The 23,654-nt window shown below is 45.1% G+C and overlaps 1 protein-coding gene and 1 non-coding gene across 2 annotated transcripts; one reads left to right on the forward strand and one right to left on the reverse strand.

The window, feature by feature from the left end:
• Positions 1-10,187: 10,187 nt before the first annotated feature.
• Positions 10,188-13,414, forward strand: LOC133544250 (uncharacterized). Its single transcript, XM_061889409.1, has 3 exons — positions 10,188-10,258; positions 10,356-10,425; positions 11,100-13,414. The coding sequence occupies exon 3, from the start codon at positions 11,804-11,806 to the stop codon at positions 12,695-12,697; it is 894 nt and encodes a 297-aa protein (XP_061745393.1). The 5' UTR covers positions 10,188-10,258; positions 10,356-10,425; positions 11,100-11,803; the 3' UTR covers positions 12,698-13,414.
• A 443-nt stretch (positions 13,415-13,857) lies between these two features.
• trnae-cuc (transfer RNA glutamic acid (anticodon CUC)) lies at positions 13,858-13,929 on the reverse strand. Its single transcript has one exon. It is a non-coding gene; the product is annotated as a tRNA-Glu (tRNA).
• Between the last annotated feature and the right edge of the window lie 9,725 nt (positions 13,930-23,654).

Genomic DNA, 23,654 nt, shown 5'->3' on the forward strand with positions numbered 1-23,654 from the left:
GCTGTGGTTGTGGCGTGGCAGGGATACGCCTCGATCGTTGGTTGTTCTTTAGAAAACGCTGGACAGCGCAGTCCTCGTTAGAATAGTGGACAGTATCTCCGCCTGTCACGCGGAAGACCAGGTTTCGATTCCCTGACGGGGAGATTGTTTTGGTTCCTCTTATTTTCATCAGTTAACATATTGTTCAACCTTGAGCAGTGACCACAGTATTCCTCTCTGAAAATTGTGATGCGTGGACCTGGAGATACTGCACAGTCCTACAGATATGGTAGTACTTTACTACCGTTTGAGCATTCCTCGAAATCAGGATGCATAACAAGTCTTCAAAAAGGAAAAATTGTGTATTAGAGTTAGTGACTCAAATTCAGTATTGCGGATTAAGCTGAAACCAAAAATGTATGTAAAAGATTAAAAGGCATTTGAACGTATTTTTGCTGACAAATTTGTCGGCATTTAATCGTTTTAAGTCCACAGTGTCGGTACCTCTACTGTTGGAAGTCCAGTTCTGTGGAAGAAACAAACGCCTCTACTTTGGGGTGCCTTAGTAGTAATTGACAAGGACAAATCCTTTTTGTCTCAGGAAACAAACAAATTTCTCACCAGGAAAACATAAGCGATGGTATTTCAGTCCACGCCTTCATAAAACTAGGACTGCAAATAGAGTTAGCAGAGTGGCGCAGCGGGAGCGTTCTGGACCCGTAACCCAGAGGTCGATAGATCGAAACTATCCTCTGCTATCTTGCGTGTTTTATGTGAAATATTTCCGCTTGGTTCCACTTACACTCTTTGGTTACATGACATGATAAGAACACCAATATGGTCAGACTTCCACGATGAATAACATCCATCCATCCATTTTCTACCGCTTATTCCTTTTCGGGGTCGCGGGGGGCGCTGGCGCCTATCTCAGTTACAATCGGGCGGAAGGCGGGGTACACCCTGGACAAGTCGCCACCTCATCGCAGGGCCAACACAGATAGACAGACAACATTCACACTCACATTCACACACTAGGGGCAATTTAGTGTTGCCAATCAACCTATCCCCAGGTGCATGTCTTTGGAAGTGGGAGGAAGCCGGAGTACCCGGAGGGAACCCACGCATTCACGGGGAGGACATGCAAACTCCACACAGAAAGATCCCGAGCCTGGATTTGAACCCAGGACTGCAGGAACTTCGTATTGTGAGGCAGACGCACTAACCCCTCTGCCACCGTGAAGCCCCGCTGAATAACAGCTGAACAAATTTCAATGTTAATGATTTGCATCCAATGAGCATAAACATGAGAATGGTGGACATAAATCACTATTTGACTGCTCCCAGACTGGTTGGACAGTGCTTCCCTGACCGGGAATCGAAACCCAGGCCGCGGCGATGAGAGCGCTGAATCCTAGCCACTAGACCACCAGGGAGCTGACAACCTATCTAGACACTTGCCTCCTGGGTGCTTTTTTGATGGATGCACAAAGCACCCATACCATGTCAGTGGTACAAAGTCTGAAATGTGGTTTGCAAAGGTCATTGGTTGAAGTCTTTCAGCGGGAACTTTTGTATCTTAGGAAACTGCTGCTGGAATATGGACTCGGAAAAAGTATACAACTCTAACAAGAGCGAACTGACGTTCTTTTCTCATGTCCTCTATTGACTCCTTGCTGTAGTCGCTGTTTAGGGTGAATTTGGAGTTTCCACACAATGTCAACAGACAGGTCATCGCCCTCCTACAAGTCACTCCGTGCCGACCAGCGATACATGCTATCACTGTGGTGTGATCCGAATACAGGGTGTCTACGTTAGGGGTGCAGTTCTCCAAACGACAGGTTGACAAAAACATACATGTCCACCTTTTAGCCATACCAAGTCAATGAAACAAAACTTTCCTTTGCTTTATTGAATAATTGATCCTTCATCCTTAAAACTGTGTGGGAAAACTCAGACCAATAGCTTTTGTTAGCTGCATATGTACAAAATGATATAGGTTGATAGAACATTGCATATTTACACTGTCACTCATTTTGTGTTGTATTTGGACTGTTGCACACATTTTCACCCCTATTTTTTTCTTTTTGATGACATTCCTAGCGTAAAGAACTCCAAAGTTAATGTTTTGGCCTGATTTCCAGAAGTTTTCCAAAGCATTTCAAATGAGGACCAAGCTTGGTCTTACTGCTTTGATTAGGAAAGATACAAGTGTTACAAGAATATTAATATAACTGGCAGTGGTGGGATTTGATCCTACACCTCTTGAGAGACTAAAGCCTAAATCCAGCGCCTTAGACCACTCAGCTACACAACCATCATGTGAATGTTTTAGAGAATCAATTTATCGGAATTTTGAGACGGCAAACGTATGACACGGCACCGCTGTGGTTGTGGCGGGGCAGGGATAAGCCTGGATCGTTGGTGGTTCTTTAGAAAATGCAGTTAGTTTAGTGGACAGTGTCTCTACCCATCACGCGGGAGACCAGGGTTTGATTTATTGATGGAGAAATTGGTATGGTTCCTCTTATTTTCATCAGTTAACATATTGTTCAACCTTGAGCAGTGACCACAGTATCCCTCTCTGAAAATTGTGATGCGTGGTCCTGAAGATAATGCACAGTCCTACAGATATGGTAGTACTTCACTACCATTTGTTGCATTCCTCGAAATCAGGATGCATAACAAGTTTTCAAAAAGAAAAAATTGTTTCTTAGAGTCAGTGACTCAAATTCAGTATTGCGAAATAAGGTGAAACCAAGAATATATGTAAAAATTAGAAGGAATTTGAACATATTTTTACTGACAAATATTTTTGAGGCAAACACTCGGACATGGGAGGAGTTCGGGGAAGCCATGGAAAACGACTTCCGGACGGCTTCGAAGCGATTCTGGACCACCGTCCGCCGCCTCAGGAAGGGGAAGCAGTGCACTATCAACACCGTGTATGGTGCGGATGGTGTTCTGCTGACCTCAACTGCGGATGTTGTGGATAGGTGGAAGGAATACTTCGAAGACCTCCTCAATCCCACCAACACGTCTTCCTATGAGGAAGCAGTGCCTGGGGAATCTGTGGTGGACTCTCCTATTTCTGGGGCTGAGGTCGCTGAGGTAGTTAAAAATCCCCTCGGTGGCAAGGCCCCGGGGGTGGACGAGATCCGCCCGGAGTTCCTTAAGGCTCTGGATGCTGTGGGTCTGTCTTGGTTGACAAGACTCTGCAGCATCGCGTGGACATGGGGGGCGGTACCTCTGGATTTGCAGACCGGGGTGGTGGTTCCTCTCTTTAAGAAGGGGGACCGGAGGGTGTGTTCCAACTATCATGGGATCACACTCCTCAGCCTTCCCGTTAAGGTTTATTCAGGTGTACTGGAGAGGAGGCTACGCCGGATAGTCGAACCTCGGATTCAGGATGAACAGTGTGGTTTTCGTCCTGGTCGTGGAACTGTGGACCAGCTCTATACTCTCCGCAGGGTTCTTGAAGGTGCATGGGAGTTTGCCCAACCAGTCTACATGTGCTTTGTGGACTTGGAGAAGGCATTCGACCTTGTCCCTCGGGAAGTCCTGTGGGGAGTGCTCAGAGAGTATGGGGTATCGGACTGTCTTATTGTGGCGGTCCGCTCCCTGTACTATCAGTGCCAGAGTTTGGTCCGCATTGCCGGCAGTAAGTCGAACACATTTCCAGTGAGAGTTGGACTCCGCCAAGGCTGTCCTTTGTCACCGATTCTGTTCGTAACTTTTATGGACAGAATTTCTAGGCGCAGTCAAGGCGTTGAGGGGTTCCGGTTTGGTGACCGCAGGATTAGGTCTCTGCTTTTTGCAGATGATGTGGTCCTGATGGCTTCATCTGACCGGGATCTTCAGCTCTTACTGGATCGGTTTGCAGCCGAGTGTGAAGCAACCGGAATGAGAATCAGCACCTCCAAGTCCGAGTCCATGGTTCTCGCCCGGAAAAGTGTGGAATGCCATCTCCTGGTTGGGGAGGAGACACTGCCCCAAGTGGAGGAGTTCAAGTACCTAGGAGTCTTGTTCACGAGTGGGGGAAGAGTGGATCGTGAGATCGACAGGCGGATCGGTGCGGCGTCTTCAGTAATGGTGTACCGATCCGTTGTGGTGAAGAAGGAGCTGAGCCGGAAGGCAAAGCTCTCAATTTACCGGTCGATCTACGTCCCCATCCTCACCTATGGTCATGAGCTCTGGGTCTTGACCGAAAGGATAAGATCACGGGTACAAGCGGCCGAAATTAGTTTCCTCCGCCGTGTGGCGGGGCTCTCCCTTAGAGATAGGGTGAGAAGCTCTGCCATCCGGGAGGAACTCAAAGTAAAGCCGCTGCTCCTTCACATCGAGAGGAGCCAGATGAGGTGGTTCGGGCATCTGGTCAGGATGCCACCCAAACGCCTCCCTACGGAGGTGTCTAGGGCACGTCCAACCGGTAGGAGGCCACGGGGAAGACCCAGGACACGTTGGGAAGACTATGTCTCCCGGCTGGCCTGGGAACGCCTCGGGATCCCCCGGGAAGAGCTAGACGAAGTGGCTGGGGAAAGGGAAGTCTGGGTTTCCCTGCTTAGGTTGTTGCCCCCGCGACCCGACCTCGGATAAGGGGAAGAAGATGAATGGATGGATGGATGTTGGCATTCAATCTTTTTAAGTCCACAGGGTCGGTACCTCTTCTGTCTGAAGTCCAGTTCTGCGGAAGAAACAAACGCCTCTACTTTGGGGTGCATTAGTACTATTTGACATGTACAAATTATTTTCGTCTCAGAAAACAGCAAAGTTTCTCACCAGGAAAATGTAGCACCCTGAAACTAGAGTTGGATGTAAAATCTAAAGTCGTATTATTGTGTATAAATATAAAAATACTTACTCTATTTTTGTTAAATGCATTATGGAATGTTTTTCATTTGTCATCTTCATTTTTGTGTATGATTCGTTATGAGTATTTGGAAGGGGAGCTGCGTCATTTCCGTGGTTATGTGTGTAATGCGCATGCCCGAGAAGAAAACAGGAAGTGAATCAGTGACAAGAAAAAGGAGGGATATCAGAAAAAATGCCTGTATGAACAGTGGGTTTCTTGATTAAATATTGCACCAACGAGACAACATTTGGTCATTTTAAGGGTGCAACATAATTTTGGTGTTTCCACCCGGTCAGGCGAAGTTATCCCCGTGGAAATAAGTTTTGATGGAAACTACCGAAATCAAGCTCGTTAATGATCGGCGAACAACGTTCACCCGCTGAAAGGAAAGGATAAAGTCTACCAAGCAAGACCAGCGATTTGTGAGTAAATACCAACACAGTTTGAACATGGATGTTGAGTGGGAATCGGTACTGACCGAAATCGAAAAGAAACTTGTCACGTTATCAGTATGTCATCTCAAATTGTTAAATAAATGAAGAGTTGAAACTAGGACTTGCGGAAGAAGTGCAATTGTCATGTCGCTTACTAAGGAGAGAGATTCTGAATAACTTGGAAAGTGAGGAGATGACAAGTTTAGAAGATGGAGGTTTGTCAATACTTTTGGCAACAAATGATTTCATCGATAACATCCAGAAAAAGGCTGACAGCAGCAGTGCATCTGCACAGCTTGAAACTCCTCAGCAGTCAAATGTAGTCTTGGAGTGCCCTCTATTGGCAGCAGATGGTACTACAGGTCCAACAGTGCCAACACCGTCACCTAGTAGTGTACCAGAAGCAGAAAAAAAAAAACCTATGAATAACCGATCTCAAATGAATTTGCATCCAATGTACAGAAAATACTTTAGGATCATTGGACAAATAGGTGATGCAGGGCAAAAGGACAATATAAATTACACCAGTCTTGAAAGACAAATTCAACGTGGACTAAAAAAAGGTCATGATGAACGTGAATTTGTGGAGGCAGTGATTCAATCAATTGCACCTGATGTCAAAATAAAAAGTTACCTGGAAAGCAGACTAGAACTAACACTAAACTCATTAAGACAAGTTTTAAGGACACATTTTGTTGAAAAAGACGCCTCAGAGCTATTTCATATGTTGACACGAATGTTCCAGGAGCCTAAAGAAACCCCTATTCAGTTCTTCATCCGTGCCATGGATCTTAGACAGAAAGTCCTTCTTACATTTAAGAGAGCAAATATTGGCCTAAAGTAGAACCCAGTACTTGTACAGACACAATTCCTTCAAACATTGCTGACTGGCTTAAGTGATGATGCTGTAAGCACAGACATATAAAAGCTTACATACATGACCCATCTGTGTCAGATGAAGTACTGCTTGACAAGATGAGTACGGCCTACAGTGTGGAGTTAGAAAGGCAAAACAAACTCTCAGCTGTGACTAGGCTTAAAGGTGTTAAAGTGGCCATGGTGCAGGAAGATGAAGATGGTGATGATGTGCAGGTGTGTGCTCCAAAGAAAGACAAAAGTCACGCATCAAAGCCAGATCCAATAATAGACAAACTCGAAGCTAGTAATAAGGTAATCTGCGAAGCCTTGCAAAACCTTTCTACACATGTTGCCTCTCTTGGTCTAATGAAACCAAAAGAAGAGAACATCGGGGCTAAACCAAAGCAAGATGACTCATATAATGCAAAACGGAAACAAATCAAATCCAGAGGGTAAATGAATGCATTGTTACAAGTGTGGAAGCAGCGAGCGACGGGTCATGGTCGCGCAAGCAGAAGAGAACGGCAAAACTAGTGGGACGAAGAAGCCTTATTCAGTGTGAACTTGGCGGTGTACCCACAACAGTTCTATGGGACACAGGGTCGTAAGTATCAATAGTTGATATGGAATGGAAAATAACGCATTTTTGTGATGCTGAAATTTGACCAGTGCATGAACTATTAGATGATAACCTTGACCTTTCTGCCGCAAATGGCACAAAGATCCAATATGAAGGTTTGATAGGGGTCAAATTTAGACTGCCTGACAATCCAGGAAGCGAATTAACAATCCCTTTGCTAGTAAGCAGCCAACCACTCGCCAAACCAATAATAGGTTTTAATGTTATTGAAGAGTTAGCACAAATGAACAGCTCTACCCACAAAGTAGCTAGCAAATTCATACACAGTCTTCAATCAGCATTAGACGTTGGTCACAGAAAGGCCAAAGCTGTGTACTCAGTCCTGAAAAAGAAAACACGCAGTTCAGACAGTCAAGTGGCTCCATTTGGGAGACAAGATGTCATCATATCAAAACAAGAGATGCTGACGATAGCCTGTGGAAAACTGAATATCAACATACTCAGGACTGAATATGCACTTTTGGAACCGAATTAAATTACACCATGGCCAGCTGCACTCCAGATGAAGCAACAAATCATCAAGCTACCAGATGACAAATCTGTAGTAACTGTAGTCGTTGAAAATAATACAAAAGACAACATCAGACTACGCAACAGAACCGTGCTTGGTTGGTGATATGTTGTAGATGACCTTAAGGACATTGAGCAAGTTGAGCAGAAGAAAGAGACAACTGTGGAGGAGTGTGATACACATCAACCCAAAGAACAAATCTGGGACCCACCAGTTGACCTCTCACACGTAACCTCAGAACAACAGCAGAAAGTGAGACAGATGCTGAGGGAACAGAGGGAGGTGTTCGCTCAAGAGGATTGGGACACAAGATGTATTCCGGAGCTGCAGATGACGATTCGATTGAAGGATGACATCTCAGTCACAAAGACTTACAATGCCATCCCCCGGCCTCTGTATCAGGAAGTAAAGAAACACATCCAAGACCTGTTTAGCCGCGGCTGGATACAGAAGTCAAGTTCTTATTACTCATCGTCAGTTGTCATCGTGAGGAAAAAGGATGCTTCTATCAGACTCTGCATTGATTACAGACAACTGAATGCCAAAACACACCCTGATAGACACCCAATTCCGCAAATTCAAGAGGTCTTAGAAAATCTTGGGGGGAGTTCATGGTTCACGGTGCTCGACCAAGGGAGGGCATACCACCAAGGGTTTATCAGTGAAGAGAGCCGATCGTGCACTGCCTTTATTACACCCTGGGGGTTATACGAATGGCTTCGGATCCCATTTGGGCTGACAAATGCGCCCGCCGCCTTTCAGCGGTACATGGAAGGTTGCCTAGGAGACCTGAGGGATGACATGTGTGTGCCTTACCTTGACGAAATCCTGGTGTTCAGCAAGGATTTTGACCAACATGTGGAAAACGTAAGGAAAGTACTTCAAAAACAGAAAAGTTGTGGCATCAAACTCAGACCAAAGAAATGTGATTTGTTTAAGAAAGAAGTGTGCTATGTGGGACGTGTCATTTCTGAGGAAGGGTACTGTATGAATCCAAAAGAGGTAGAGGTCATCCAAAACCTGAAAAGAAAACAACCCAAGACCGTGCGAGAAGTGAGATCACTCGTCAGATTCATGGCCTACTACAGATCTTTCATTGGCAATTTCTCAAGGATAGCCAAACCCTTGTACGAGTTGCTCATCCATCCAAAAACTGAGACGAGATCAATGCAGAAAGGGAAGTGTAATCGTTCAACCCAGCTCACTCCATCTCAGCCAGTGGAGTGGACAGCGCAACATCAACAAGCCCTAGAAAAGCTGATAGACATGTTATCCGATCCCCCAATAATGGCCTATCCAGACCTACAGAAGCCATTTGTCCTACACGTTGATACATCTGAAGATGGTCTTGGGGCAGTATTGAATCAGCGTCAAGGAACAGCACTTAGAGTGATTGGCAATGGATGGCGCACACTCACCCCAACAGAGAAGAATTACAGACTCCATTCAGGAAAACTGGAATTCCTCGGTTTCAAATGGGCGGTGACTGAGCGGTTCCGCGACTACCTCTTCCACGCTCCACACTTAACAGTCTACAGCGATAACAACTCCCTGACATACGTCATGAGGACCGCAAAGTTGAATGCAGTGGGACATCGTTGGGTGTCAGAATTGGCCAATTTTAGGTTCACTCTTAAATACAGACCAGGGAGCGCCAACCGTGATGCTGACTTCCTATCTCGCCAATCGACTGCAATGGAGGAGATCATGGAAGGATGCACTGAGGAATATGGACCAGAAGACATTGCAGCCGTGGGAGAAGCACTCCAAGTCTGTGGCAAAAGTGAGAGAGAATGGATCTCAGCCATAACTTGTAATGTGGACGTGCTAGAGGAGTTGTCGTCCACCGACAGTCATTTCCTCAATACCACCTGAGCGTATCTGAGCAGATCAGAACAAAGATGACGTCATAAGCAGATTGATAATTTGAAGCAGCAAAGGGAACATTTGCGATACAAACACAAGATGAGGGAAACGAATCCGGTAAAAGCTATTTTGAGGGAGTGGACTCGTCTTTACCTGGACCAGGATGGTCTGCTGCAACGAAAGAGTGCCTCCTACACGCAACTAGTCATTCCTGAAAGTTTGAAGTCATTGATTTATCAGCAGCTGCATGAGGAAAAGGGACATTTAGGTGCTGATAGGATGGTCCACTTGGCCAGAGCAAGATTCTTTTGGCCGAAAATGAGACAAGAAATGGAGCACTATGTGACAAGAGTTTGTCGCTGCTTAAAGCAGAAGAAACCAAACAGAAAAACAAATACACCCTTGCAAAGTATAACAACGACAGCTCCATTTGAAATGATTTCAATCGATTATTTGCATTTGGAGAGAAACAAATGTGGAGTGGAGTATATTTTAGTGGTAATCGATCATTTCACTAAATATGCCCAGGCCTACGCCACACCAAACAAGTCAGGCAAAACAGCAGCACGCAAGATCTTTGATGACTGTGTCTTGAGATTCGGATTTCCTGGAAAGATCCATCATGACCAAGAAAAGGAATTTGAGAATGATCTGTTCAAAAAGTTGCAAAAGTACAGTGGGATACAGCACTCAAGAACGGTGTAACCCAGGCTTGAAAACACCCAATGCCTGGAGTTGAAATAATTCAATTGAGTTAAAATAATTCATTTAGTAAAGAGTAATTAATTTCAGTTAAATAACTAAGTGTTAAAACGGGTACACACTAATCTGCACTTTATGTTATTCATTTATATATTTAACCTGCTCGAAAACACACAATATACATAGAAAGGTTGGCACAAACATGGTGTCTTCACAGGATTTGTAGAAGTAAAAAAACACCTGAGTCCATGATTGTAACCTCTAGAGGGCGATCTGAGAGCCTTTCCATGTCCCTATTGTGACGCAACTTCCTGTACTGTGGAAGCAGAGAAACACCCTTCCTGTTTCTTTGTGTTCATGTGCGGCCATACTAAACACATGCGGAGAACTTTGTTGAACAATCCTTTGCAATCCACTCGGTAAGGCTTTAAAATTGGCTTGCAATTCGATCCATTCACATTTCTAATGTTGTTATACAACTTTTGATCCACATATTGTGTCGTTTGAACTTTGTAGAGCAGTGTGACATCCGAGTGTAACATTCACTGATTGACATCCTGTGTGCAGTCAAATCGCTTGATCAGCGGTGAGTGAATAACAATGATGTGAAGTTTATTCGAGCCATAAGTGTTGGTGATATTTAATTTGTTCATGTTTACAGCACATGCTGGGAACACTGTGATTATTTTTGTTTTCGTGACGTAATAGATTACTGAGCACTTTTGATTTAGTAAATACTTTGATTATTTTTGTTTTACTGAAGTAATAGATTACTGAGCACTTTTGATTTAGTGATTGAAGGGGTCATTTTTAGTGCATCTCTCACCTGTGCTAGCAAGGTAGAGATATTTAGCACATTCTAACTTTATATACCTCCAAGTTGCTACTCAAGTCCCTTTTGAATATTAATGTGAATCTTGTGCAATTAACCTAACTCGTTTAATTGTGAACTAAAGGTGCATTTAAATTGTATTTGTATTTTTGTATTTAAAGAAACATTTCATATATTCTTGAATGTTTGAACAACTGGTAAAAAGAACTATAATAAGCGCTTAACTTTTATTGTGATGTTTCCTATTTTGGAAACAAATACATTGTAAATCAAAGCATTTGAGATACATGATTGGTGATTAATGACATGATTGAGCTAATTAATGTAAGTTAAAAAAAATTCAAGCTATTTCATGGTTATTTAAAAAACGTTGAAACTTGTGTGTGTGAATAACACAAGCTATTGGGTCTTGTCTGATCTTTTATTAGGTCAGGTTTTTTTTATTGGATGATTCAAATAACATCTTCATCCCTTGTGTGGAGAGGACGGCATCGCCTTTCCAGCCCAGGTGGATGAGAGGCTCCGCAGTCTCTCCAACCCCAACATTGATTCCCCCCAAAACCCAGATCCATCGATCCGATTCCCAGTGCATACTGGGTGGCGAGCTACCCGAAAACCTGGACACTGTGGTGCAGTGTTGACGTCTCCTCCCCCACAGTCCGTGCGGGAGGAGAAAACTTATACAGTGCACTGTCAACTACAGAGAAACAGGCCCCAACGAATAATTTAAACAAACTTTGGGAACTAAGACAAAAAGGGTTTCTATTCTGCCGGCTTTTCTTATTTTTGTTTATTTTCCATATTCTGCAGTTGTACATTTATATGTGCACTGTTCAATATATATTTGGCCATTCAACATTCTAGTTCATCGTTGTCTGTGTCATTATTGATATGCAACACTGGCTCTTAAAAACACTAGGATCCTTCTGATACTAGTCCAGTTCGATATTTACACCATTGACTACCACTCACCTGTTTCCTCTATTACTAGTTCGTAACTAGGGTTACAACAACGCCATATCACCCGCAGTCCAACCCAGCAGAACATTTTAACCGAACATTACTTGGCATGCTACGGACACTGGAGGAGACCAGAAACCCAACTCGAAGGACTACTTGAATAAAGTGGTTCATGCCTACAATTCCACCGTCAATGAAGCCACAGTGTTTACCCCATACTTCTTGCTCTTTGGAAAATAACAAACTTTGCCAATTGACCTCATGTTCCCGAGGGAACCACAACAATCTCAATCTCATGCAGCCTATGCTGAGAAATGGAAAGCGTCAATGCAAGAAGCTTATAACATCGCCCAGGAAAACCTGGAAGTACTACAACCAGAAAGCGTTAAGTTCTGTTCTTCAACCTGGTGACCACGTACTCATCCAGAACTTATCACGAAGAGGAGGACCAGGGAAGATTTGTCCGTATTGGGAGGACAAGGTTCACATCGTCAAAGAACGCAGAGGTACTGAAAGTCCAGTGTATGTGGTTCGACCGCTAGATGGAGAAAGAAGAGAAAGAGTTATTCACCGTAATCTTCTGTTACCCTGTCCTTGCCTCATCGATGGCCCAACCAACAAACATTTTGGAAAGCCAGAGAAGAAAAGCAGACCCAACACAAAGACCAAGGTGCATGAAATCCCTAGAGATGCAGAGAGCTCAAGTGAGGATGAGTATAACTTGTGGATCCCAAGGCAGTCTCAGGGCACTCCCCTAAATCCACATGCACCAATCTTCAAGCCTGTAGGAGAGAACCACTCCACAGTGGAACCTGAAATAGAGGAATTTGACGACAGTAGTCGGCGACAAGATGGAGACGATGTCATTCAGCAAGGACAACGGACACGAGATGACGGGACCAAGGACATGCAAGGGAGCAAAGACCAAGACATCAACCTTGACACCTCAGCTCCAGAGCTTCAGGGTGAAAATTGTGTCATGTCTTCAGCAGATTCCACATCCTCAGAGGACAGTGAACATGTCGAGAAAATAAGACCGACCAAGACATTTCCCCCAAAAATTTGACTTTCGAGTGACAAAGTTCATGTTTTGTAAATCTGTTCTGTAATGATTGAGTACTTCACACAATTCTTAAATGATCACCTATCTTTATGTGTAAAGCCTTACAAAAGACTATGTCAGAGACTACACCAAAGGTGATGAGTGAAAAAAAAAAGACTGTCACCAGGTTTGAGTGAGGAATGATGGACTTTGCTGAACTACACTGAAAGCATGTACAATGTGAATACGCATCAAGTATGCTGAACTAGTAGATTGCTATATGTGACTTAATGGACTTGGGAGACCTACCAACGAACCGTGAATAAGGACATTACACCAAAAGCAGTGACGAATATGTGTTTATTCATACTGTGGCCATGCTGTGTAGTCAAAGTGTAGTCAATGGGATGTGAGTGCAATTGAGATGTGTGTTTGTAAGTCATTCATGGGTTGTGACAAAGTTTGAGTCAAACAGAGAGGTGTATGGGAACATGTTTTTTTAGTGGGGGAGGGTGTAGCACCCTGAAACTAGAGTTGGAGGTAAAATCTAAAGTTGTATTATTATGCATAAATATAATAATACTTATTATATTTTTGTTAAATGCATTATGCAATGTTTTTCATTTGTCATGTTCATCCTTGTATATGATTTGTTATGAGTATTGGAAAGGGGAGCTGCGTAATTTCCATGGTTATGTGTGTAATGCGCAAGCTCGAGAAGTAAACAGGAATTAAATCAGTAAACGGGAAAAAGAAGGTATAACTGAAAAAATGCCTGTATGAACCGTGGGATTCTTGAATAAATATTGCCCCGAAGTGACAACATTTGGTCATTTTAAGGGTGCAACAAAAAAATAAGCGATGGTATTTGAATCTACGCCTCCATAACGCTAGGGCTTCAAATACAGTTAGCAGAGTGGCACAGCGGAAGCGTGCTGGGCCAATAAACGAAACTATCCTCTTCTATCTTGCGTGTTTTATGTGAAAGATATCCGCTAGGTTCCACTTACACGCTTCGCGACATGATAAGAACATCCATTGTTCAGACTTCCACGCTGAAGAACAAATTTCCGGTTACCTTTTTTGGAAATGTCAATGTTAATGATTTGCATCCAGTGAGCATGAACATGAGAATTGTGGACAAAAATTACAAATTGACTGCTTCCAGTTCGGTTAGACATTGCTTCCCTGACCGGGAATCGAACCCGGGCCGCGGCGGTGAGAGCACCGAATCCTAGCCACTAGACCACCAGGGAGCTGACAATCTACCAAGACACTTGACTCCTGGCTGCTTTTTTGACGGATGCATGAAGCACCCATTACATGTCAGTTGTACAAAGTCTGAAATATGATTTGCAAAGATTCATTGGTTGAAGTCTTTGAGCGGGAACTTTTGTGTCTTAGGAAACTGCTGTAGGAATATAGTTTTGGAAGAAGTATTCACCTCTAAAAAAGCGAACAAACGTTCTTTTCTCATGTCCTCTATTGTCTCCTTGGGGTAGTCCGTGCTGAGGGTGAGGTTGTAGTTTCCACATCATGTCACCGGACAGGCAATTTCCCTCCTGCAAGTCACTCCTCACCGACCAGCGATACATGCTATCACTGTGGTGTGATCCGAATACAGACAAAAACATACAGGTAGATGTCCACCTTTTAGCCATACGAAGTCATTGAAACAAAACTGTCCTTTGCTATCTTGAATAATTGATCCTTCATCCTTGTATTTGGACTGCTGCACACATCCTCACCCCTGGTTGTGTTCTTTTTGTTGACATTCCTTGCGTAAAGAACTCCAAAGCAAATGTTTTGGCCTGATTTCCACCATTTTTTTCAAAGCATTCCAAATGAGGACCAAGCTGAGTCTTACTGCTTTGTTCAGGAAAGATACAAGTGTGTTACAAGAATAGAAATGGCAGTGGTGGGATTTTGATCCCACACCTCCTGAAAAACTGGGCTTAAATCCAGCACCCTAGACCACTCGGCCGCACAACTGTCATATTTGGTGTTTTAGAGAATCAATTTATCGGCATTATGAGACGGCAAACGTATGACATGGCACCGCTGTGGTTGTGGCGTGGCAGGGATAAGCCTGGATTGTTGGTTGTTCTTTAGAATGAACAGTTGGAGAGCACAGTCCTAGTTGGGATAGTGGACAGTATCTCCGCCTATCAAGCGGACGACCAGGATTTTGATTACCTGACAGGGAGATTGTTTTATTTCCTCTTATTCTCATCAGTTAACATATTGTCCAACCTTGAGCAGTGACCACAGTATCCTTCTCTGAAAATTGTGATGTGTGGACCTGGAGGTGCTGCACAGTCCTACAGATATGGTAGTACTTTACTACTGTTTGAGCATTCCTCAAAATCAGGATGCATAACAAGTTTTCAAAAAGGAAAATTAGTGTGTTAGAGTCAGTAAATCAAATTCAGTATTGCGGGTCAAGTTGAAACTAAGAATATATGTAAAAATACCAAGGCATTTGAACGTATTATTACTGACAAAGTTGTCAGCATTTAATCTTTTTAGGTCCACAGTGTCGGTACCTCTACTGTTTGAAGTCCAGTTCTGCAGAAGAAACAAACGCCTCTACTTTGGGGTGCCTTAGTACTATTTGACAAGGACAAATTATTGTTGTCTCAGAAAACAGGCAAGTTTCCCACCAGGAAAACGTAAGCGATGGTATTTTATTCTTCGCATCCATAGAGCCAGGATTGCATATACAGTTAACAGAGTGGCGCAGCGGAGGCGTGCTGGGCCCATAACCCAGAGGTCGATAGATCGAAAGTATCCTCTGCTAGCTTGCGTGTTCTATGTGAAGTGTATCCTCTAGGTTCCACTTACACTCTTCAGTTTCACGAAATGATGAGATCACCCTTTATTCAGACTTCCACGCTGAAGAACAGTTGAACAAATTTCCGGCTACCTTTTTTGAAAATGTCAATGTTAATGATTTAAATCCAATGAGCTTAAACATGAGAATTGTGGACATAAATTACAAATTGACTGCTCCCAGACTGGTTATACAGTGCTTCCCTGACCGGGAATCGAACCCAAGCCGTGGCAGTGAGAGGACTGAAACCCAGCCATTAGACATCCAGGGAGCTGACAACCTATCTAGACACTTGCCTCCTGGCTGCTTTTTTGACGGATGCACGAAACACCTATACCGTGTCAGTTTTATAAAGTCTGAAATTTGGTTTGCAAAGGTCATTGGTTGAAGTCTTTGAGCGAGAACTTTTGTGTCTTAAGGAACTGCTGCAGGAATATGGACGTGGAAAAAGTATACAACTCTAACAAGAGCGAACAGAGGTTATTTTCTCATGTCCTCTATTGATTCCTTGGTGTAGTCCACGTTGAGGGTGAGTTTGGAGTTTCCACACAATGTCACCAGTAAGGCTATTTCCCTCTGCAAATCACTCCGTGCCGACCAGTGATACATGCTATCACTGTGGTGTGATCTGAATACAGGAAAAAATACAACTGGCCTGAGTGTCTAAGGTAGGGGCGCAGATCTTCAAAGGACAGGTTGACAAAAACATACATGTCCACATTTTAGCCATACCAAGTCAATGAAACAAAACTTTGCTTTGCTTTATTGAATAATTGATCCTTCATCCTTAAAACTGTGTGGGAAAAGTCAGACCAAAAGCCTTTGTAATCTGCATACGTACAAAATGACATAGGTTGATAGGACACGGCATATTTACACCGTCACTCATTTTGTGTTGTATTTGGACTGCTGCACACATCCTCACCCCTGCCCTGGTTTTGTTCTTTTTAAACACATTCCTAGCGTAAAGAACTCCAAAACCAATGTTTTGGCCTGATTTCCACAAGTTTTCCAAATGAGGACCAAGCTTGGTCTTACTGCTTTGGTCAGGAAAGATACAAGTGCGAAACAGGAATAGAAATAGAAATGGCAGTAGGGAGATTTGAACCCACGCCTCCTGAGAGACTGGAGCCTAAGTCCAGCACCTTGGACCACCCGGCCACACTACCGCCACATATACCTTGTAGAGAATCAATTTATCGCCATTATGAGACGGCAAACGTATGACATGGCACCGCTGTGGTTGTGGCGTGGCAGGGATACGCCTGGATCGTTGGTTGTTCTTTTTGAAAATGCAGGGCAGTGAAGTCCTTGTTAGTATAGTGGACAGTATCTCCGCCTGTCACGTGGAAGACCAGGATTAGATTCCCTGACGGGGAGATTGTTTTGGTTCCTCTTATTTTCATCAGTTAACATATTGTTCAACCTTGAGCAGTGACCACAGTATTCCTCTCTGAAAATTGTGATGCGTGGACCTGGAGATACTGCACAGTCCTACAGATATGGTAGTACTTTATTACCGTTTGAGCATTCCTCGAAATCAGGATGCATAACAAGTTTTCAAAAAGGAAAAATTGTGTATTAGAGTCAGTGAATCAAATTCCGTATTGCGGATTAAGTTGAAACCAAGAATATAAGTAAAAGATTAGAAGGCATTTGAATGTATTTTTTACTGACAAATTTGTCGGCATTTAATCTTTTTAAGTCCACAGTGTTGTACCTCAACAGTTGGAAGTCCAGTTCTGCAAAAGAAACAAACGCCTCTACTTTGGGGTGCCTTAGTACTATTTGACAAGGACAAATTATTTTTGTCTCAGAAAACAAGCAAGTTTTTCACCAGGAAAACATAAGCGATGGTATTTCAATCCACGCCTCCATAAAGCTAGGACTGCAAATACAGTTAGCAGAGTGGCGCAGCAAAATCCGTGCAGATGAGGAACCAGGAGGCATGCATTGCCCTGCAGGACTGCTTTGAGACTACAGACTAGGAAGTACTCTGTAAACCCCACGGGACAGATATCAACAGCATCACAGACTGCATCACAGATTACATCAATTTCTGTGAGGACTCCATCATCCCTACAAAAACTGTCCATTGCTACCCAAATAACAATCTCTGGATCACCAGCCAGCTAAAGGTGCTGTTAATAAAAAGAAGCTAGCCATCAGATGCGGTGAGCGGGATGAGTTGAGGAGGATACAGTGGCAGCTTAAAGTCCAGCTGCAAGAAGGGAAAGATGCCTACAGGAGGAAGCTAGAGGCTAAACTCCAGCAGAACACCATTCGTGATGTGTGGAAAGGCATGAAAGCCATCACAGGCTTTAACAACAAAGCCAAACTGCTGGATAGGGGTGCAAACAGAGCTAACGAGCTGAATTTGTTCTTCAACAGATTTAGCAATGCACCCCTTACTGGCCCACCCCCCCACTACTCCTGTCTTCACACCTCCCCTGAACATCTCTACACAAATTCCTTCTCTGATATCTGCCAGTGTTGTTCCCCCCTCCCCCACTGAGAAAACCAGCCCGATGTGCCTAACACCAGGACATGTGAGACGACAGCTGGAGAGAGTCAATCCAGCCAAGTCAGCAGGCCCTGACCGAGTGAAAACTTGGGTACTGAAGACTTGTGCTGCTCAGCTGACTGTGATCCTCCATTTCATCTTCAACCTGAGTCTGAAGCTACAACGGATACCAGTGCTATGGAAAACATCCTGCATAGTGCCGGTGCCCAAGAAGCCCATCCCATCGGGCTTGAACGACTTCAGACCTGTTGCTCTGTCGTCCCAGGTCATGAAGGTCCTCAAAAGACTTCTACTGGAACAGCTGAGACCCCTGGTGGCTCCTTCCCTGGATCCTCTACAGTTTGCATATCAGCCCCATGTAGGAGTGGATGATGCTGTTATCTACCTGCTGCATCGTGGTCACTCTCACCTGGATGGTGGGAAGGGCACTGTGAGGATCATGTTCTTTGACTTCTCCAGTGCCTTTAACACTATTTAGCCAATTCTCATGAGTGACACGTTGCTCAGGATGGGTGTCAGTTCATCCATTTTCTCCTGGATCACTGATTACTTGTCTGACAGGCCCCAGTTTGTGGGACTGGGGAGCTCCCTGTCGGATACTGTGGTCAGTGGTGTAGGTGCTCCACAGGGGACTGTCCTGTCTCCTTTCGTGTTCACCCTGTACACCTCAGACTTCCAGTACAGTTCCAGGTTCTGCCACCTGCAGAAATATTCTGACGACTGTGCTGTGGTCGGATGTGTCAGAGAGGGACAGGAATTGGAGTATAGGACACTGATTGCTGACTTTGTGGAGTCGTCTCAGGCGAACCATCTGGTCCTTAACGTGGACAAGACCAAGGAGCTGTTCATCGACTTCAGGAAGAGTATGACCCTGGTGGAGCCCATCAAGATCCAGGGCCGGGAGGTAGCAGTGGTAGGGAAATATAAGTACCTGGGAGTTCATTTGAACAGCGGACTGGACTGGAAGGATAACTGCAATGCTGTTTACAAGAAGGTAATGAACAGACTCTTTTTCCTGAGGAAGCTTAGGTCCTTTAATGTGTGCAGCAAGCTGATGGAGATCTTCTATCAGTCTGTTGTGGCCAGTGCCCTGCACTTCACTGTGGTTTGCTGGGAGAGCAGCACCAGCAAAAGGGACTCAAACCGGATGGATAAACTCATCCAGAAAGCCGGCAAAACTATTGGCTCGCAGTTGGAGGCGTTTGTATCAGTGAGGGACAGGAGGACACTGGACAAACTGCTAGCCATCATGGACAATCTTGCCCACCCACTCCACCAGACAATTGAGGGACAGCGGAGTTCATACTCCAACAGGCTCCTTCAGCTTCCTTCCCGCACTGTGCGATTCAAGAACTCCTTCATTCCACACTCCATCCAGCTGTATAATCACTCCCCATACAGCAACAGATAATATCCGTCTATTACCTGACACCTTCTATGTCAGCTACTTCTCTTTGTTTTCAATGTCTATATTCTATTTTCTGCTGGACTTACTCTCTTTTTTATGCTGGGGCTGCCAAATATACTGTGATAGTGTACATAGCAATTGGTATATATTGTATCAATCAATCAATCAATATTTTCTTATATAGCCCTAAATCACTAGTGTCTCAAAGGGCTGCACAAACCACTACGACATCCTCGGTAGGCCCACATAAGGGCAAGGAAAACTCACACCCAGTGGGACATCAGTGACAATAATGACCCAGTGGGACGTCGGTGACAATGATGACTATGAGAACCTTGGAGAGGAGGAAAGCTATGGATGTCGAGCGGGTCTAACATAATACTGTGAAAGTTCAATCCATAATGGATCCTAAACAGTCGCGAGAGTCCAGTCCAAAGCGGATCCAACACAGCAGCGAGAGTCCCGTTCACAGCGTAGCCAGCAGGAAACCATCCCAAGCGGAGGCGGATCAGCAGCGCAGAGATGTCCCCAGCCGATCCACAGGCGAGCAGTACATGGCCACCGGATCGGACCGGACCCCCTCCACAACGGAGAGTGGGACATAGGAGAAAAAGAAAAGAAACGGCAGATCAACTGCTCTAAGAAGGGAGTCTATTTAAAGGCTAGAGTATACAAATGAGTTTTAAGGTGAGACTTAAATGTTTCTACTGTGGTGGCCTCTCGAACTGTTACCGGGAGGGCATTCCAGAGTACTGGAGCCCGAAATGAAAAAGCTCTATAGCCCGCAGACTTTTTTTGGGCTTTGGGAATCACTAATAAGCCGGAGTCCTTTGAACGCAGATTTTTTGCCAGGACATATGGTACAATACAATCGGCAAGATAGGATGGAGCTAGACCGTGTAGTATTTTATACGTAAGTAGTAAAACCTTAAAGTCACATCTTAAGTGCACAGGAAGCCAGTGCAGGTGAGCCAGTACAGGCGTAATGTGATCAAACTTTCTTGTTCTTGTCAAAAGTCTAGCAGCCGCATTTTGTACCAACTGTAATATTTTAATGCTAGACATGGGGAGACCCGAAAATAATACGTTACAGTAGTCGAGGCGAGACGTAAGAAACGCATGGATAATGATCTCAGTGTCTTTAGTGGACGGAATGGAGCGAATCTTAGCGATATTACGGAGATGAAAGAAGGCCGTTTTAGTAACGCTTTTAATGTGTGCCTCAAAGGAGGGAGTTGGGTCGAAGATAATACCCAGATTCTTTACCGTGTCGCCTTGTATATGTGTTATAAACATATTATATCTGTGTATATAATACACTGTACACATATTTAGTATATATTGTATATATTCGCAGATATGTTATATTTTACATTGTTATACCTAGTCTATTTATACCTGCATTGTCCTTTCCATCCTTACACTTTCCATCATTGTAACTAAGCTACTGTGTTGAACAATTTCACTTGGGGATCATTAAAATTTGTCTAAGTCTAAATCTAAGCGTGCTGGGCCCATAACCCAGAGGTCGATAGATTGAAACTATCCTCTGCAAGCTTGCGTGTTTTATGTGAAAGATTTCCGCTCGGTTCCACTTACACTCTTCGGTTTCACGACATGATAAGAACACCCATTGTTCACACTTCCATGCTGAAAAACAGTTGAACAAATTTCCGGTTACCATTTTTGAAAATGTCAATGTTAATGATTTGCATCCAATGAGCATAAATATGAGAATTGTGGATTTAAATTACAGATTGACGGCTCCCAGACTGGTTAGACAGTGATTTCCTGACCAGGAATTGAACCCAGAAAATGGCTGTGAGAGCGCCAAATCTTAGCAACTACACCACCAGGGAGCTGATCACCTACAGAGTAACTTGCCTCCTGACTGCTTTCTTGACGGATGCACGAAGCACCCATACCATATCAGTTGTACAAAGTCTGAAATGTGGTTTGCAAAGGTCATTGGTTGAAGTCTTTGAGCGGGAACTTTTGTGTCTTAGGAAACTGCTGCAGGAATATGGACTTGGACTTGGAAAAAGTATTCAACTCTAACAAGAGCGAACAGACGTTCTTTTCTCATGTCCTCTATTGACTCCTTGGTGTAGTCCGCGTTGACGGTGAGGTTGGAGTTTCCACACAATGTCACCAGAAAGGCTATTTCACTCTGCAAGTCGCTCCGTGCCGACCAGCGACACATGCTATCACTGTGGTGTGATCCGAATAGAGGAAAAAATACAACTCGCCTGAGTGTCTAAGGCAGGGGCGCAGATCTTCAAACGACAGGTTGACAAAAACATACATGTCCACCTTTTAGCCATACCAAGTCCATCCATCCATCCATCCATCATCTTCCGCTTATCCGAGGTCGGGTCGCGGGGGCAACAGCCTAAGCAGGGAAACCCAGACTTCCCTCTCCCCAGCCACTTCGTCTAGCTCTTCCCGGGGGATCCCGAGGCGTTCCCAGGCCAGCCGGGAGACATAGTCTTCCCAACGTGTCTTGGGTCTTCCCCGTGGCCTCCTACCGGTTGGACGTGCCCTAAACACCTCCCTAGGGAGGCGTCCGGGTGGGATCCTGACCAGATGCCCGAACCACCTCATCTGGCTCCTCTCGATGTGAAGGAGCAGCGGCTTTACTTTGAGTCCCTCCCGGATGGCAGAGCTTCTCACCCTATCTCTAAGGGAGAGCCCCGCCACTCATTTCGGCCGCTTGTACCCGTGATCTTATCCTTTCGGTCATGACCCAAAGCTCATGACCATAGGCGAGGATGGGAACGTAGATCGACCGGTAAATTGAGAGCTTTGCCTTCCGGCTCAGCTCCTTCTTCACCACAACGGATCGGTACAACGTCCACATTACTGAAGACGCCGCACCGATCCACCTGTCGATCTCACGATCCACTCCTCCCTCACTCGTGAACAAGACTCCTAGATATTTGAACTCCTCCACTTGGGGCAGGGTCTCCTCCCCAACCCAGAGATGGCATTCCACCCTTTTCCGGGCGAGAACCATGGACTCGGACTTGGAGGTGCTGATTCTCATTCCGGTCGCTTCACACTCGGCTGCGAACCGATCCAGCGAGAGCTGAAGATCCCGGTCAGATGAAGCCATCAGGACCACATCATCTGCAAAAAGCAGAGACCTAATCCTGCGGTTACCAAACCGGAACCCCTCAACGCCTTGACTGCGCCTAGAAATTCTGTCCATAAAAGTTATGAACAGAATCGGTGACAAAGGACAGCCTTAGCGTAGTCCAACCCTCACTGGAAATGTGTTCGACTTAATGCCGGCAATGCGGACCAAGCTCTGGCACTGATCGTACAGGGAACGGACCGCCACAATAAGACAGTCCGATACCCCATACTCTCTGAGCACCCCCCACAGGACTTCCCGAGGGACACGGTCGAATGCCTTCTCCAAGTCCACAAAGCACATGTAGACTGGTTGGGCAAACTCCCATGCACCCTCAAGAACCCTGCCGAGAGTATAGAGCTGGCCCACAGTTCCACGACCAGGACGAAAACCACACTGTTCCTCCTGAATCCGAGGTTCGACTATCCGACGTAGCCTCCTCTCCAGTACACCTGAATAAACCTTACTGGGAAGGCTGAGGAGTGTGATCCCACGGTAGTGGGAACACACCCTCCGGTCCCCCTTCTTAAAGAGAGGAACCACCACCCCGGTCTGCCAATCCAGAGGTACCGCCGCCGATGTCCACGCGATGCTGCAAAGTCTTGTCAACCAAGACAGCCCCACAGCATCCAGAGCCTTAAGGAACTCCGGGCGGGTCTCGTCCAGCCCTGGGGCCTTGCCACCGAGGAGCTTTTTAACTACCTCAGCGACCTCAGCCCCAGAAATAGGAGAGTCCACCACATATTCCCCAGGCACTGCTTCCTCATAGGAAGACGTGTTGGTGGGATTGAGGAGGTCTTCGAAGTATTCCTTCCACCTATCCACAACATCCGCAGTTGAGGTCAGCAGAACACCATCCGCACCATACACGGTGTTGATAGTGCACTGCTTCCCCTTCCTGAGGCGGCGGACGCTGGTCCAGAATCGCTTCGAAGCCGTCCGGAAGTCGTTTTCCATGGCTTCCCCGAACTCCTCCCATGTCCGAGTTTTTGCCTCCGCGACCGCTGAAGCTGCACACCGCTTGGCCTGTCGGTACCTGTCCACTGCCTCCGGAGTCCTATGAGCCAAAAGGACCCGATA

Source organism: Nerophis ophidion, linkage group LG27, assembly GCF_033978795.1.
Source record: "Nerophis ophidion isolate RoL-2023_Sa linkage group LG27, RoL_Noph_v1.0, whole genome shotgun sequence".
Taxonomy (NCBI): Eukaryota; Metazoa; Chordata; class Actinopteri; order Syngnathiformes; family Syngnathidae; genus Nerophis; species Nerophis ophidion.